This window comes from Pogona vitticeps, chromosome 4 (assembly GCF_051106095.1).
Source record: "Pogona vitticeps strain Pit_001003342236 chromosome 4, PviZW2.1, whole genome shotgun sequence".
Lineage (NCBI taxonomy): Eukaryota > Metazoa > Chordata > Lepidosauria > Squamata > Agamidae > Pogona > Pogona vitticeps.
In genome coordinates, this window is record NC_135786.1 from 58037415 (window position 1) to 58052811 (window position 15397).

The 15397-nt window shown below is 43.2% G+C and overlaps 1 protein-coding gene across 1 annotated transcript; it reads left to right on the forward strand.

The window, feature by feature from the left end:
* The first annotated feature begins 688 nt into the window (after positions 1 to 688).
* GPR61 (G protein-coupled receptor 61) lies at positions 689 to 14172 on the forward strand. The gene is made up of 3 exons (XM_020805299.3): positions 689 to 833; positions 10560 to 10611; positions 12132 to 14172. Exon 3 carries the CDS (start codon positions 12523 to 12525, stop codon positions 13867 to 13869), a length of 1347 nt encoding a protein of 448 aa, XP_020660958.3. The 5' UTR covers positions 689 to 833; positions 10560 to 10611; positions 12132 to 12522; the 3' UTR covers positions 13870 to 14172.
* Positions 14173 to 15397: the final 1225 nt, after the last annotated feature.

Genomic DNA, 15397 nt, shown 5'->3' on the forward strand with positions numbered 1-15397 from the left:
ACCAAGAATGCAGCAGCTGCATCTTGGAAAACAACGGTTCCTCCTCACCTTCACAAGTAATGCTCCATTTGAGCTCAGGCCACCAAAATACAGGGCTGCTATTATGTAAACTGACATCAGCAAACAGCAGCTGTAAACCAGGTCCTGCTTGGCTAATGACTTTGTAAGAGATACTGGAGCCAGCCTCTCTGTATGGAGCAGAGGTTGGGAAACACACTGTTTTGGACTCCACTCTCAGAAGCCACCAAGTCCTTGCCTAATGGCCAAAAAGAAAACTTTGCCAAGTTTTACTGTGAAAAAAATATATATATCAGGGGATATTTGAATCAGTCCTGTCTTCTCACCACTTTCAACAATGGTCAAGAGCAAAACTCTCTTTATTCAAAAGCTCTACTTGTGTAGTCATATTTTTCCGAATCTTGGCTTTAGAGTTAATATTTTTAGAGTTCATGATTTGCAAAAAAATTAAGAAAGACAGGGAGGCTGTAACAAGCTCAGTATTCTGGGGAAAAGAGGAAAACCTTTACAAAAACATTTCAATTCACATGATTTCAGAGGGCTACAGATGCATTTTTAAGCCATGCCAAGTACTATATATAAAAAGAAAGTTTGAAATTTATATCTCCTACCACTTGTGGCACATTGGGCTATGCACGTGGAAAAGCTGAAATTCTTAAAAGGAAACCAGGAGGCTTCTAGGACCCAGAAGCTGAGATGCTTTCCAAGCTTCAGGCTGCCTCTTACCCTTCACTGCAGTAGATCTGTGCATCAGCTACAGTGGACAAGAAGCAACAGAGAGGTACCCAGTATGCTAGAAACCTGCACAAGGGAAGGTATGAACTGATGCTTGGTACAAAATGAAGGGGAGGAGGGCCAGTTGCAGCTAGGAGAGAGCATGCAGCTTTCCAGGGGTAGGGTCTTGCCAGTGCTTTCCTGTCATTCAGGTTGTGTGTGTGTGTGTGTGTTTTTATTGATTGATTGATTGATCAGAGAAAGGCACACAGCGATTCCATTTTCCTAAAGAAGCTGAAATGGACATGAAGATGAGCACTGGAGATTGGAATGACAGAGCTTAGTAAACCATTTTATCTTAAAGATTGAGAGGAATGAGTGTCTGAGCTCCGTAGGGAGGATCCCTTTGCCTTTAAAGCTTAGGAGCTAATTTACTAGCAGCAGGGCAAAGGAATGGGCAGGAGTAGCCTAGATTTCCTTTTCTGCCTTCAAGATCTTTAAGTGTTCTTCCTTCCAACATCATCTGAGGCCTACTGGTAGGATGTCGGCTCTCTAAGCCTTGTACAGGTGAAAAGCCCAAGGTGAAGTTTCCACTTTAGCAGCCAGTGGATGCTAGCAGTAGCACTGGGTAAGGGCAGGAGGCATGTCTTTGTATTTTGATGTGGGCATGGAGCAGCAGAAGAAAGTAAAAGTCCAGCCGTGCTTAGGGCTCTTTGTCTTGTAAGATGGGAAGCAGCACAGTGGAAATCCATGTGATCTGGGGTTGGGAAGGAGGGTGTGTGCCAGTGGGTGTCTCTTGTAGAGAGGTTGGATCCTGTTTACCTGCCTGCACAAGCAGGAAGATGGCCAGGTGAAGAATGGCAGAAATGAGGGAGATTCTGAAGCTATAGCACTTGGAACAAGGAGCGTATACTTGGGGAAAGGAGGGAAATCCACTGTGTTTGACTATGAGATGGAAAACAACACTTCAAGAAGAGGCAGCAGTTTTGTTGTCGTTTTAAATGAAAAATCATCTGGCAATCGTAACAGCAAGGCAAGGTGGCCATGAGTAGACATGAGTTGCAATGGGGCAGAGTTTCTTTTTTCCATCATCATCTGATCAGGGCAGAGGAGATAATCACAGCTTCCATTCCTCTTTACTCCATAGAAAGCAGCTAGCAGAATGTGAGTCGAGGAGCAAGAGACTGGGGAAGGGAACAAAGCAGCTCCCATACTTGTCCTGCTTGAGCGTCCAACTAAGGTTCTGTCCCACAAGTGGCCATTGTCATGGTGGTATCCTTCACAGGAGCACTGGCTGAGCTGCGCTGGCAGGCGTCCTTTCTTGTTGAGTGGCACTCCTAGGCATGGCCTTCTTTCAGCCATTGTTGCCAAGGTGGGTGTAAGAGAGCCAAGTAGAGTACAGTTGCAGTTGCTAACACTGTTGGCCTGGTATCCGAAACTACTTTCACCAGACAAGTTTGTTTTTTAAAAAAACTTTTCTCCCAGCTCTGGGTTTCAAGCATATCTGTTGAATTGGTGTGCAGAAGGAAGGTATCCTGGGCTGTAACAAGGTGCTTCTGAATGGAAGGTCAGCCAGTCAACTGTTCTTTGCGTTTGTGCTGCTCAGGATGGTAAGTCATGCAAACTGAAGTTCCTTAAATACCAAGATGGGCCAAAGGGAAACACCATAAGCACAAGGAAATCTGTGCAGTAGAACAGAATGTAATTAAAGCTTCTCATTACCTGCTGAGCGAGAGATACCTGTTGTCATAGTAGTTGTAGTTTGTAATTTTTGTCTGCTAACTGAGGATATGGAAGGAGCCTCCCTGAAGAATGGGAGGATTGTGAACACATTCAGGCATGCGCTGGGCAATGACTGGGACCTATCAGCTAATCTTTCCACTCCAGAAGCAGCAGTAAATTGCTTCTGACACAAATAAAGGAAAAGAAGTCTGCTAACCATAGACAATCCCTCCATCTCTATGTCCTGCTCGGATACTAACACTGTACAATGGTGCCTCGCAAGACAAATGGACAAAAAACTCGCAAGACAAATGGTTTTGGCAATGGAGTTGATGACTTGCAAGACAAATGTTTATTTATTTTATTTATTTCCAATATTTTTAGCCGCACCATTGCCAGTGGCACAACATCAAAACCCAAAAACATTAAAAACATTTTAAGAAACAGTATAAAATACCATATATTAAAATATTTCTTAAAACAATTAAAAGATTAAAATTAATTAATTAAAATGCTGGGTGAACAGAAAGGTCTTTGCCTGGTGCCGAAAGGCCAAGAGTGTCGGAGCCAGGCGGATCTCTCTAGGGAGGGTGTTCCAAAGTTGGGGGGCAACAACCGAGAAGGCCCTATTCCGACATGCCATCCCCTTCACCTCTTTCAGGGATGGCACCTTCAGAAGGGCCTCCTGGCCTGATCTTAGAGGACGGGCAGGCACATATGGAAGAAGGCGGTCCTTTAGGTAACCAGGTCCTAAGCCGTTTAGGGCTTTATATGTCAAAGTAAGCACTTTGAATTGGGCCCGAGCAGCAACCGGCAGCCAGTGTAAATTTTTCAGAACCGGCGTGATATGAGTCTGTGCGGCGGCACCACTTACCAGCCGCGCAGCCCGGTTCTGTGCCAGTTGCAGTCGTCGGACCGTCTTCAAAGGCTGCCCCACGTATAGCGCATTGCAGTAATCCAGTCTGGTTGTTACCAGTGCATGAGTGACTGCTGCCAGGCTCTGCTCATCCAGGTAAGGGCGAAGTTGATATATTCTCCGCAGCTGTAAGAAGGCACCCCTGGACACCGAGTCCACCTGGGCTTCCAAGGTCAGACTGGGGTCAAGGAGCACCCCCAAGCTGCGGACCCTATCCTTTAGGGGGAGTGTAATCCCGTCTAAGGTAGGGAGATGGCCCTGTAACCTATCTGGCGGGGCACCTACCAGCAGCACTTCAGACTTGTCTGGATTGAGCCTCAGTTTATTGACCCTCATCCAGACCATTATCGAGTCCAGACACGAGTTCAGAACGGTGACTGCCACACCTGGATTGGTAGAAAAAGAGAGGTAGAGCTGGGTGTCGTCAGCATATTGCTGACTCCTCAGCCCAAACCTCCTAACGACCTCCCCCAGCAGTTTCATGTAGATATTGAACAGCATGGGGGACAGTATAGAGCCCTGAGGAACCCCATGACGCAACCGCCATGGGTCAGAGCTACTGTCCCCCAGCACCACCTTCTGGACTCGATCAGCCAGGTAGGAACGGAACCACTGTAAAACAGTGCCTCCAATTCCCATCCCAGCCAGTCTGTCCAGAAGGACACCATGGTTGATGGTGTCGAAAGCCGCCGAGAGGTCCAGGAGAATCAACAGGGATGCATTACCCCTGTCTTTCTCCCGGCAAAGGTCGTCATACAGGGCGACCAAGGCAGTTTCCGTCCCATAACCCGGCCTGAAACCCGATTGAAATGGATCTAGATAATCCGTTTCATCCAGGAGAGCCTGGAGCTGCTCAGCCACCACACGTTCCAACACCTTGCCCAGAAAAGGGAGGTTTGCTATTGGACGATAGTTGTTCACTAGACCTGGATCCAGATTAGGTTTTTTTAGGAGTGGGCGAATCACTGCCTCCTTTAATGGGGCAGGAACCACTCCCTCTCTTAACGAGGAGTTGATGACCTCCAGGATCCAGGTGCAAACTCCCCTGGCAGATTTCTTTATTAGCCATGATGGGCAAGGGTCGAGTTGTGTAGTGGTGGCACGAACCGATCCAAGCACCCTGTCCACATCCTCAGGTCGCAACAACTGAAACTCATCCAATAAATTATGACATAAGTCCGGAGCACTGGACACAACCATGGGCTCTGCATCAACAGTGGAGTCCAAATCTTTGCGAATCTGAGCAATTTTTCCCTCAAAGTGTGTAACAAATTCGTTACAGTGAGCCACTGAGGAGTCCAGGACCTCCACCGAACCATTAGGCTGAAGAAGGTCCCGGACCACTCGAAATAGCTCTGCTGGACGACACACCGAGGGAGCGATACGGCTGGAGAAATACTGGCATTTCGCCAGCCGTATTGCCACAGAGTAGGCCCGATAATGGGCTCTAAGCTGTGTTTGGTCATAGTCGCAGCGATATTTCCTCCATCTGCGCTCAAGCCGTCTCCCCAACCGTTTCATGGCCAGAAGCTCCTCTGTGTACCATGGAGCCTTATAGGCTCTGCGGGCAGGGAGAGGGCGCCTAGGTGCGATCGTGTCAACCGCCCGGGCCATCTCCTTGTACCACAAGGCGACCTGGGCTTCGACAGGAGCGCCGACCATATCAGCTGGAGCATTCAGGAATCCTTCAGGATCCATAAGTCTCCGGGGGCGGATCATTTTAATTGATCCCCCACCCCTGCAGAGGGTAGTAGTGGCTGAGAGTCTAAATTTTACCAGGAAATGGTCCGACCATGACAACGGACAAATGTTCCTATGGCCATGCTTCGCAAGAAGAATGTTTTACATTTTTTGTTCCTGCCTCATGTTTGCTGATTTTTAAATGTTTTTCTATGATATTTAAAAAGTTAAATTTTTGATTGATTTTTTAAAAATCATCTGCATAATATGTATGGCTTTAAAGAGCATTTAAACCCTTTGTAAACCAAATTTGACTTTGTTCTGACTTTTTTTGCCCATAGGAACACATTAATTAGATTTCAATGCATTCCTATGGGAAAACACGTTTCGCAAGACGAATTTTTCGCAAGATTCAACTGCAGAATGAATTAAATTCGTCTTGCGAGGCACCGCTGTATAATGGATGTTTATGCTGTAGTGCCATCACACTATCCACAGAATGTGGCTCAACAGCAGATGTTTTAATAGGACTACAGTGGTGCCTCGACTTACGGACTTAATTGGTTCCGGAACTCCAGTCGTAACTCAAAATGGTTGTAGGTTGAAGCACCATTTCCCATAGGAATGCATTGAAATGCAATTAATTCATTCTGGCTGAAGAAAAAAAATCAACCGCCCCCCCCAAATTATTACATTTATATCTTGCATTTCCATTAGAATCAAGGCTTCCATTGGTGGAAACAAGAGAATATAAGATTAAACACAACTTTGCAATTAAATCATAAAGCTGCACTTCCAGAATTTGGAACTCCTTCTAAGGGAAGTGAGGCTTGCCCTACTGCCCTTCTGCCAGCCCATGAAGCCTTTTCGATTCAGTCAGGCTTTCAGAAATGTTATGTCTGTTTAGGATGGCAGCATCAAAGTGTTTTGCTGGTTTTCCTACATTTTAAATGTGATTTGTTATTACTATTTTCACTGAAGTGTTTTAAACTGTATTAGCCTAAATATCTTTTAATATATTTAGGCTGATATTTTTTTTTGGTAGTGCTAATAATTTTAAAGTGTTGCTAACTTTAATTTTAACTGTTTTATAAACCATCTTGGGATCCAGTCTTGGCCTGTTAAACAAACAAACACACAACACAGTTAAAGGATGTCCTGAAGGGACTGCTAGTATCCATGGTTAATCTTTCAGTACATAGGAGAAGGACTGCTGCTTGGTGATATAATGGTTGAAATCCAGTAGTAAGTAGCAACTAGAGTCAGCCCACTGAATCTGGGGACATGGTGCACAAATTCCTCTAAGTTCCATTGATTCAATAGCCTCTTTTAGTTATGACTTACTACTGAATTTCAGACAGGATGTGCTTTTTATCCATGGGGTTCTAGGGTCTACCCCTGCCATCCACATTAAAAAGGTTAAAGTAACTGATGATGGGAAAGGCTTCTGTTGAAGTCCTTGGAAAGTTGACACTGGACTCAATGGACAAGCAAGCTGATCTGGTATAATATAGTTTTTGAACTCTGAAAAGTTTGGGTTACAGTTTCCAGCTGACATGGGAGTTGTAGTCCAAAAAGCAGTTTTTCAGAGCCCAGGACAGCTTTTTTCTTGATAGATAAGAAATTGACACCACTGATGTATTTGAAACACCAGTGTGTGTTTTTTCTCAGCCACTATCATTTAGTAGCTATCCTTTGGCAATTGTAAACATTGCTTTCATACAGCTACAATAACTATGAAATGCCAAAACTTCCCAATGTTTTTTCATATAAATATTTTTCTCAGGTGCTATATTTTTTCTGATCATATGACATCCAATGTCACTCAGAGTTCTTCCAGACAAACATTGTCTTCCATAAATTATCTGTTTGTGTGCTGATGAGATCAGTTCTTTTTCTGCTGGTGAACTAGGTTCACCTTGTTTCGGTTAGTACAGTGGCAAAATCCAAGTCTTCCCAAGTTTTTTAGCCTCTCCTGCAAGACAAGGCTTACTTTAAAACTTATTTTGTTCAAGTAGGAGGCATTCTTCCCCATTTATTTCCCCAGTCAGAGCTTCCTAGCTGGAAGCTATCAATTAGGTTTTTCACCAATTAGATATTAAAACAAAACAAAATCTTGAGAAGCTCCAACAGGGAATTGTGGGTTCTTAAACTTTTTTTAAAAGCAGTGACTGAAAGCTCATTTCTATGATCAGAATCCTTCTCAGAAGCTTTGTTCCCAAGATAATCTCTCAGCGGGGAAGAGAGTTTTTAAACATTTTTCAAGAGTTCAAGTGGGGTTTTCTTGGAGAGAAGACATTTTCAGTTAAATTACCTTTAGAAGTTCAGCTCAGATATGAATCCTGGTAAGCTTTGTGCTTCTTTGTGGAGAAGTGATACAAAGGAATACCTGGAATCTTTGCCCTGCCTGGAAAAGATCTATATGAATATCTAATCTGTTGCAACTTTGTACTGTTTGGCCAATTGAAACAAACAAAAAATATACCTTTACCAGACATCTTCTTCTAAATAGTGTGATTTTTCCGTCAGGAGGGTAAACAAACAAATGCAGGATCTTACTGCAGTTAAAGGATTTCCCTGAACTGTATACATGTACTGTATTCCAATTTTCTACCAGGCATCGTTGCAGCTTTCTGAGGGCATTTATTTTAAATGTGTATCCACATGAAATAATTTAAATAGTTTTTAAAATTCATTCTCCCTAGAACTGTGAGAAAGCATGAGCAATTTTCTTAAAGGAAGGCAAGGATGTTTAACTTTGAGTCTGAAAGAAATAGAAAATTGCTGAAAAAATATGGAGGTAGCTTGAAGTTTCTGTACAGGCCATTAAAGCACAGAAGTTCTGTACCGTCAAACCTCTCCATCTAACCAGGTTGTTAACAACAAGGCAAGCTAAAACAGCCTGCCAAATTTAAATAATATCCATCAGACAGAAAAAAGGAAAATGTTTTCTAAAACCCGTGGTTGAAATAGAGTTGTATGATCTTTATCATGATCACATAAAAAATAAAATGGAAAATGCAGTGCAATTGAATCAGACCTAGATAGTGGCGTGAAAATAATTTTAAACACAGATTACTTAACTATAACAAAAAGTGTCATAAGAAAAATGCCAAACCTTCCAGTAACTAGTTCATTTTAAAGATACAACATGCATGGAAATGTGGCTCAAAAATTAATGTACTGTGTGGACTTTGTTAGTGTTGAGGTCACATGCAATGGAGAAAGAAACCCTAAATGTGGGGAACACCACTGAGAAGTCCCTGTCTCTCATGCTTGCCAGTCAAACTAAACCTATGGCTGAAATTACAAGCAGGGCCTCTGAGGTGGATCTTAATACCTGCCCATGTTTATATAAATAGACATGATCCTTCAAGAACCCTGGCGCCAAATAAAAATCTATTTTTTGCGAGGATAAAATGTATCCAGTGTCATATCATCATTTTGTTGTGTAGGAAGAAAGTTCTAAATATTTTGTTGAAATAAAAACAATCCACATTATTTTTCTAAAAATTCTACAGTGGGCTCTGAAACTACTGTGTGTTGCACGGGGAACTTCCAAGAACAGCACCAGAAATGCTGTGCAAGTTATTTTAGGATGGCATTGTTAAAGTGCTATATTGTAAAAGTAATTAATGTACCATGAAGGTTTTATGTGCAAAAAAAAAAAGTATAAAAATTAATTGAGTTTGGGTTAAACTGCTGTTATGGTCATGTATAGGAAATAATGACTACATTGTACTACCAGCTAAAGTGAATTACCCTTTGGTATCTCATTGGCATGAAGAAGTTGCCAAGTAACCATCTGTTATAGATACAGCAGCCTCATTTTCCCTGAAGCCTTTTGAAAGCCTGACTATAGGGTCACCTCAAATCACTGTTTTTATTAGCATGAGTTAGTCATTTTATTACTAATGCAGTACTTACAAACAAAGGTATATTTCCCACATTGATGAAATGAATGCAAGACCTACATCAGCCAAAATATGTAGCCTGACTAAAATTTGCTTTCTTTGGTTTTGTTTTCCACATTAGCAGTATTCACACAGGAACACACAAAGGGTGACGGAGTCAGTGATAGGAGAGATGAATCTTTTGAATCCATTTTCTGTGAGATGCTCTGGTTCTGAGTTGTCGGATAACTGATAAAACTGAGACTAGGGCATGGGCTGGTCCCAGAGTCATCTTAAACCACTTCTATCAGCCTCAAAAGAAAGTGGACACCTTAGCAGCCTTGTGCCTCAGCATGTTCTGATGTTGTATAGTACAGTCATTTCTCTGAGAGCTAAGTCTTGGATACTTTGTACCAGTCCTTATAGGTCCTTTACTTTAGGTTCCAACATCTTTTGCTCTAAGGATCTACAATGAAATATTTTTCTGAGGATGAAGAAGGGCTCCTTTATGGTCAATCAGATCCGGTCAGAGCACTGTTTTATTGTGGCCTAAATTCAGTTGCTACCCAGTTAATATCAACTAGAGTTGATCTTCTGGTCTGATTGTTGAAAGTCAATACTTCTAATTCAGTGAATATGTTCTAGCTGGTATGAACAATTGTCTTTAGGCTGATGAATAGAACATTCCAATTATTTCTTAATATTTAGAGCTTTGAAAGTCAGTAGTTGCTGTTGTAGTTCCCAGGCCCAGGATGTAGATAGCATTTTAAATTTTTGAATATGGAAATGCTTTATTTCCCCATTTTTAGAAGCACCTAAGATGGTTATTTAAAATTGACAACAGCAACAACAATATCCAGAAGCGGCCCCAACTCTGCAGCTGCCCTGGATGGGAAGCAAAGCACTGTACCTCACATTTGGTCCTTACCCCTCTGTACAACACTCACATATGTTCAAGAAAAGGAAGAGCAATTCCTTCAATTGGTGCTGTCACCTCCATTTCACAGTGCCTGGCCAGCAAAGTCAATCTGCCTAGCTATAGGGTTCTCAAAGCCAAGGCACTGTGTGTGTGGAGGTAGCTTTAAAAAACGCATACATTGACAAAAGCAACAACAACAACAACACAAGCCACTGTTCCTTTGCAACTTTATGCTGAGGGCCCCACTGGAATTAGTCATTATCCAGATAGCTTACCTGCTTCCTAAAGTGGTCAGATGCTTTGAAGTGAAGGTGTTGCCATCTCCAGTGCTCAACCAGCTGAGAAAGTTGCTACAGCTTCTTCTGTGGCCAAGCCAGTTCTGATAACATCTGCCTGTTTTTCCTGCAGAAGTAAAGGGCGGAAGCCAACAGGTGAACCATGTGATAGTTTTCCACCATCAAGTGAAAGTTAAAAAGTCAAAGGAGTGATCTTATCCCTCATCCAGTTACTGCAGCGGTGTGTTGTGTTTATGTCTTAGTTATGGAGAATGTGAATTGGTTGCAGATAACTGGTTACTGCTAGACTCTGTTCAAACTGCTTATGATAGCAGATGTGTGCAATTGCTGTGCTGACAGTCAGGCTATCTAGATTGCCTCTCTTTTTTAAACAAAAAATTGCTGTTGGGTTGTATTTTCAGGAGAGATGGAGCCATAGATCTCAGAGGGGAAGCTTCCTGCATTTGACAGAAGGTGGGTGAATACTCTCAGAACAAAACTGAAAAGCCAGTGACTGAATATTTGGAAAAGACTTTTCAAATGAGGCCAGAAACAGCCATTGTAGATACAGGTTATTGCTCGTGAACTGTGACTAAGGGATTCTTCTATGTTTGAGAACTCAGAGTTCTAGGACCCATTTTCTCTAATTTTGGGGCCAAAACCTGAGGTGTAGAAGCGGGACCCCATGATTTCTTGTGGCCCATTCAGTAAACAGAGCAAAATATTCCCCATGGGATGGTCAGATAATGCAGAGACACAAGGATGAATTCAAAGGCCCATTAGGTAGGCGGCCAAGAATTTGTTGTGACAGATGTATAGGCTGAAGTTGCAAGACACTGTGGGAAGCAAGCACATTACTAAAAAGGCAAAGGAACACTGTTTTTAAACCAGACGGAGGTGGAAAAAGAGTGAATCTGTATCTGCAGGTCAATCTCTCGGTGATCTGCAGCAGGAACCAACAAAAAAAGCACCAGATCAGGGTTGTCCCTCATTCTCTCAGATTTCAGGGCCAGTGTCTGTGAACTGGAAAATGCACTTCACCACCAGAATTTCAGGACCAGAGCCTGAGACCTGGCAACTCTTGCTGCCTGGTGTTAATATTTTTTTTTTTAAAAAAAGGGAAATTGCCAGGTGCTTCTCTGGAGCTCTGCTGGAGGCACCCCCTATAGAGCCTAACAGATAGCGACACTACAGTTCTCAGGAAACACTATGGCACAGGAATTTTTTATTGCATTTACTACAACAAGCAAGGTCAGAGAAGGCCATACAGCCTCGGAAGTAGATTTCTCTCCAGGTGAGCAAAACGTAGTTGTCTGTAGGTATGTGTCTATGTGCTGAAATTCTCAGAATTCTGCCTGGAGAATTCATGGTGAATCCTGGGATTTTGAGCCCCCCAAAAAGGAAAAAAAAAACACAGATTCCCATTCTTTACTATTTAATGGATTTTGGAAAATTGGAGGCAGGACTATAATTCCCAGAATTCCAGAGCCAGTATGTTTATTGCACACCAGCATGGCCCTTACTCTGAGATTCTGGTAGCTATAATCCAAAACAGCGAACTTCCCATGACCTATTATTTAGTGATTGAATCAGAGTAACAATAAATGCAGGTTAACTACTGAAATGCTGTTGCACAACTCCACCTGTACAATGGGAATGTTGTCATTGGTAGCAGCTAATTTCCACTGAATAAGTTCTCTCCCTCCCTCCCTCCCTCCTTCTCTCTCTCTCTCTCTCTCTCTCTCTCTCTCTCTCGCTCACTTTCTCTCTCTCTCTCGGCAATTTCAGGGTGTACAAATAGTATAAAAAAGCTGCATCCACCCCAAAATTGCAAAAGAAAGCCTTAAACAGGGGGAAACTCTTGCTGCCAATGACATCATTCTGATTGTGCAAGTGGACTCTGCCAAACAGAATATCTTTGACCAATATCTTTAGGAAATATCTCAGGGGTTTGACCAATATAGTGATTAACCAATCAGTATGTTTTCTTGTAGAAGATGCCATTTGTTTGGGGGAAAGTGTGAAGAAACACAGTGAGGATCTGTACAGTTAAGAAGGAAGGAACTCTTCTTCAGAACCACAACAGATCTCGTTATCTTTTTATATCACTATGCTGTTATATGAAGTACCGGGAAGATAAGACGAAAACAATCATGCTTAGTATGGTCCACCAGGGAATAATGGCTTATAGAACTGAATGACATTAGAAAGACTTGTTGGTCTGTTCAAGAGTCCTTTTTAAAACTAACAAAGAAGACAGCAAGAATGTCACTCCAGGGTCCAGGACTGCTCCTTCTGTGCTACCACTGTTGATTCTCTGTGATTACTCAGTAGGAACCTAGAATAGGATGGGTGATGGACTTATGAAGGGAGGTGATAGTCTCCATGGAGTGGCTGCAGAATCCTGGCCGGGTAAGAAAGCTCCTGCAGACATCCCAGAGCTCTGTGCTTTTCAATTCCAGCCTGGATACCAAACCCAGAAATGTGACATCTGAATCTGTGGGCCTCTTCTTCATGCTTTTGATTGACTTGACAGCCATCATAGGCAATGTAGCCATTATGACCGTCATCATCAAGACGCCTGCATTGAGGAAGTTTGTCTTTGTGTTCCACCTTTGCCTGGTGGATCTCCTGGCAGCTGTCACTCTAATGCCTCTGGCTATGCTGTCCAGCTCAACCTTCTTTGATGGCACCGTCTTTGGGGATGCCATATGCCGCACTTACCTGTTCCTGAGTGTCTGCTTCATCACCATGTGCATCCTTTCTGTTTCAGCCATTAATGTAGAACGTTACTACTATGTGGTGCATCCCATGCGCTATGAAGTGAAAATGACCATAGGCCTAGTGGTCTGTGTCCTGGTTGGTGTCTGGATCAAGGCAGTAGTAATGTCCATCATCCCCATTCTTGGATGGCTTTCCCAAGATCATGGCAGTAGCCCCTCAGCGTACCATGAACAGAGCTGCACCTTGCAATGGAGTCGGAGTGCCTACTGCAAATTTTTTGTGGTTTTCTTTGCTATTTTCTACTTCCTCTTGCCTGTCTCCATTATCCTGGTGGTCTACTGCAGTATGTTCAAAGTGGCCAGAGTAGCTGCCATGCACCATGGTCCCCACCCTACTTGGATGGATACGCCACGGCAGAGGTCAGAATCCCTTAGCAGTAGATCTACTATGGTGACTAGCTCAGGAGCCCCCCGGACTACCCCCCAGAGGACGTTTGGGGGTGGAAAAGCTGTCCTCATCCTCATTGCTGTGGGAGGACAATTTCTCTTTTGCTGGCTGCCCTATTTCTCCTTTCATCTCTATTCTGCACTGAGCCCCAATTTCCCTGGTCAGCAGACTGAGAATGTGGTTACTTGGATTGGCTACTTCTCCTTCACTTCCAACCCTTTCTTCTATGGATGCCTCAATCGTCAGATCAGAGGGGAGCTTAGCAAACACCTCGCCTGTTTCTTCAAGCAGCCGCCAGAAGAGGACCTCAGGTTACCAAGCAGAGAAGGCTCCATCGAGGAGAACTTCCTGCAGTTTTTGCAAGGGACCGGTTGCAGTGCTGAGGCCAGAAATAATCTTTCCCACTCTAGTCCCCAAAGAGACCAAACAACCATTGACTTCCGTATCCCAGGACAAATTGCAGAAGAGACCTCAGAGTTCCTGGACCAGCATATGAACACTGACATTACTGTCTCGGACAGCTACATTCGGGCAGCCCATTTACCCAAGCCAGAGCTGTAGCTGGGTTGGGTTTTTCCTTTTTCTTTTTTGCACCTGACAATCCAGTTTTATTGGTGTGTGAAATAATGCAGAAATTAACAGCTGAGGGAGTTGTGGAGGGAGGGGGGGATGAGTATTTAATAAATACAACCATGGCAATTGGAACCATATCTGTCCAATTCACTACTCAAGCCAAGAAATAACTACTGTACTAGTATCCGAGTCATTTCATTCAGTTTTGACCAGTGTCGGAGGTAATTGCTCCCATCCCCATTTCCACTTATTTTCAGGGTCTTCGGTTAAAATCAGCCTAATATTTTCAAACTTCCTTTGCCAGTTTCCTACATTTTATAGGTATTTGCTACCTTTTAATTATTGTTATCATCTATGGTGAATTTCTCTTCATGGGAAGGCAAGCCCATCAAAAGGACGATGGACCAAGCAATGGTCCATCCCTCATACAGCATCTCTTAGTGCTCTTTGGCTTTTAGAGTTTGAGCATGTCTATCCATTTTTGGACCAGGTGTGACTGAGCTACAGGAGGACCCAGGACAGAGGCTGGAAAAATCACTCTTCAGATTACAAATTTCAGAATCCTCTAACCCGCATTGGCCATGGGAGCACCAGTTTAAAAAAAGCAACAGACTGAAGCTCTGGTCTGGGTGAAGGGGAAGTAGTCATTGAGGCACAAATACTTTTGTGCTGTAAGGGCAGGTCTTAAAGAGCCACAGGCTAGATCTAATTGTTAGTCAAAACCACAGTGGACCCACTGAATGAATGGGATATGGTAATTCAAGGCGACTGTAAGCTCCATTGATTAAATGGGTTTACTCCAATGAAGAGTATGAGCAGAGCTGTAACTAGGATTTAGGTGGGGAATGTGTGTTCCTCTAGATGTTGTTCGGCTGTCATGTCCAATATCCTTCACCATTCACTCTGCTGGCTAGGGCTGATAGAACTGCAGTCCAAATACATCCAGAGAATAGGAAAGGCACTCAAGAGACAGGTTTTGCCCCTCTCCTACACCCAATAACTTTCAGTCAGTAAAAATGCCGCTAAATCCTCTAAGGGGCCTAATCTATTGACTTTAGTCATTCAAAAATGTACAGGCCCTTGCAGAGCAATGGAGGTAGTGGAGGAGATGCAGTACGTCTTTGTTCATGAAATTCTCAGAAATACATTTGCTCTTTTCATCCAGATCCTACCTCACCCAACTTCCAGCACATTTGTACAGACACAAAAAGCATACCGCACTGGAAACTGTGATTGCTGGGCTTTTGTCTGTATCAGGATTGGGTAACTTTTCACTCAGTGTTGTTTGAACTTCAACCCTCAGAAGCCCTTGCTTCTGTTGGTATCAAGGAGTTAGTAGCAAAGAATTGCAGTCCAAAATATTTGGAGAGCTCAAGACCCATCCTTAGATGTGTTTGACTTTGATGTTCCAGTTAGATTTATGGCAAAAGCATAAATGTAATCCCTGATGGCCTCATAGCTCCTGTGCCTTCACAGCTACCCAGTGCTACATCTCCCTTTCCTGTTCCCTTGCAAC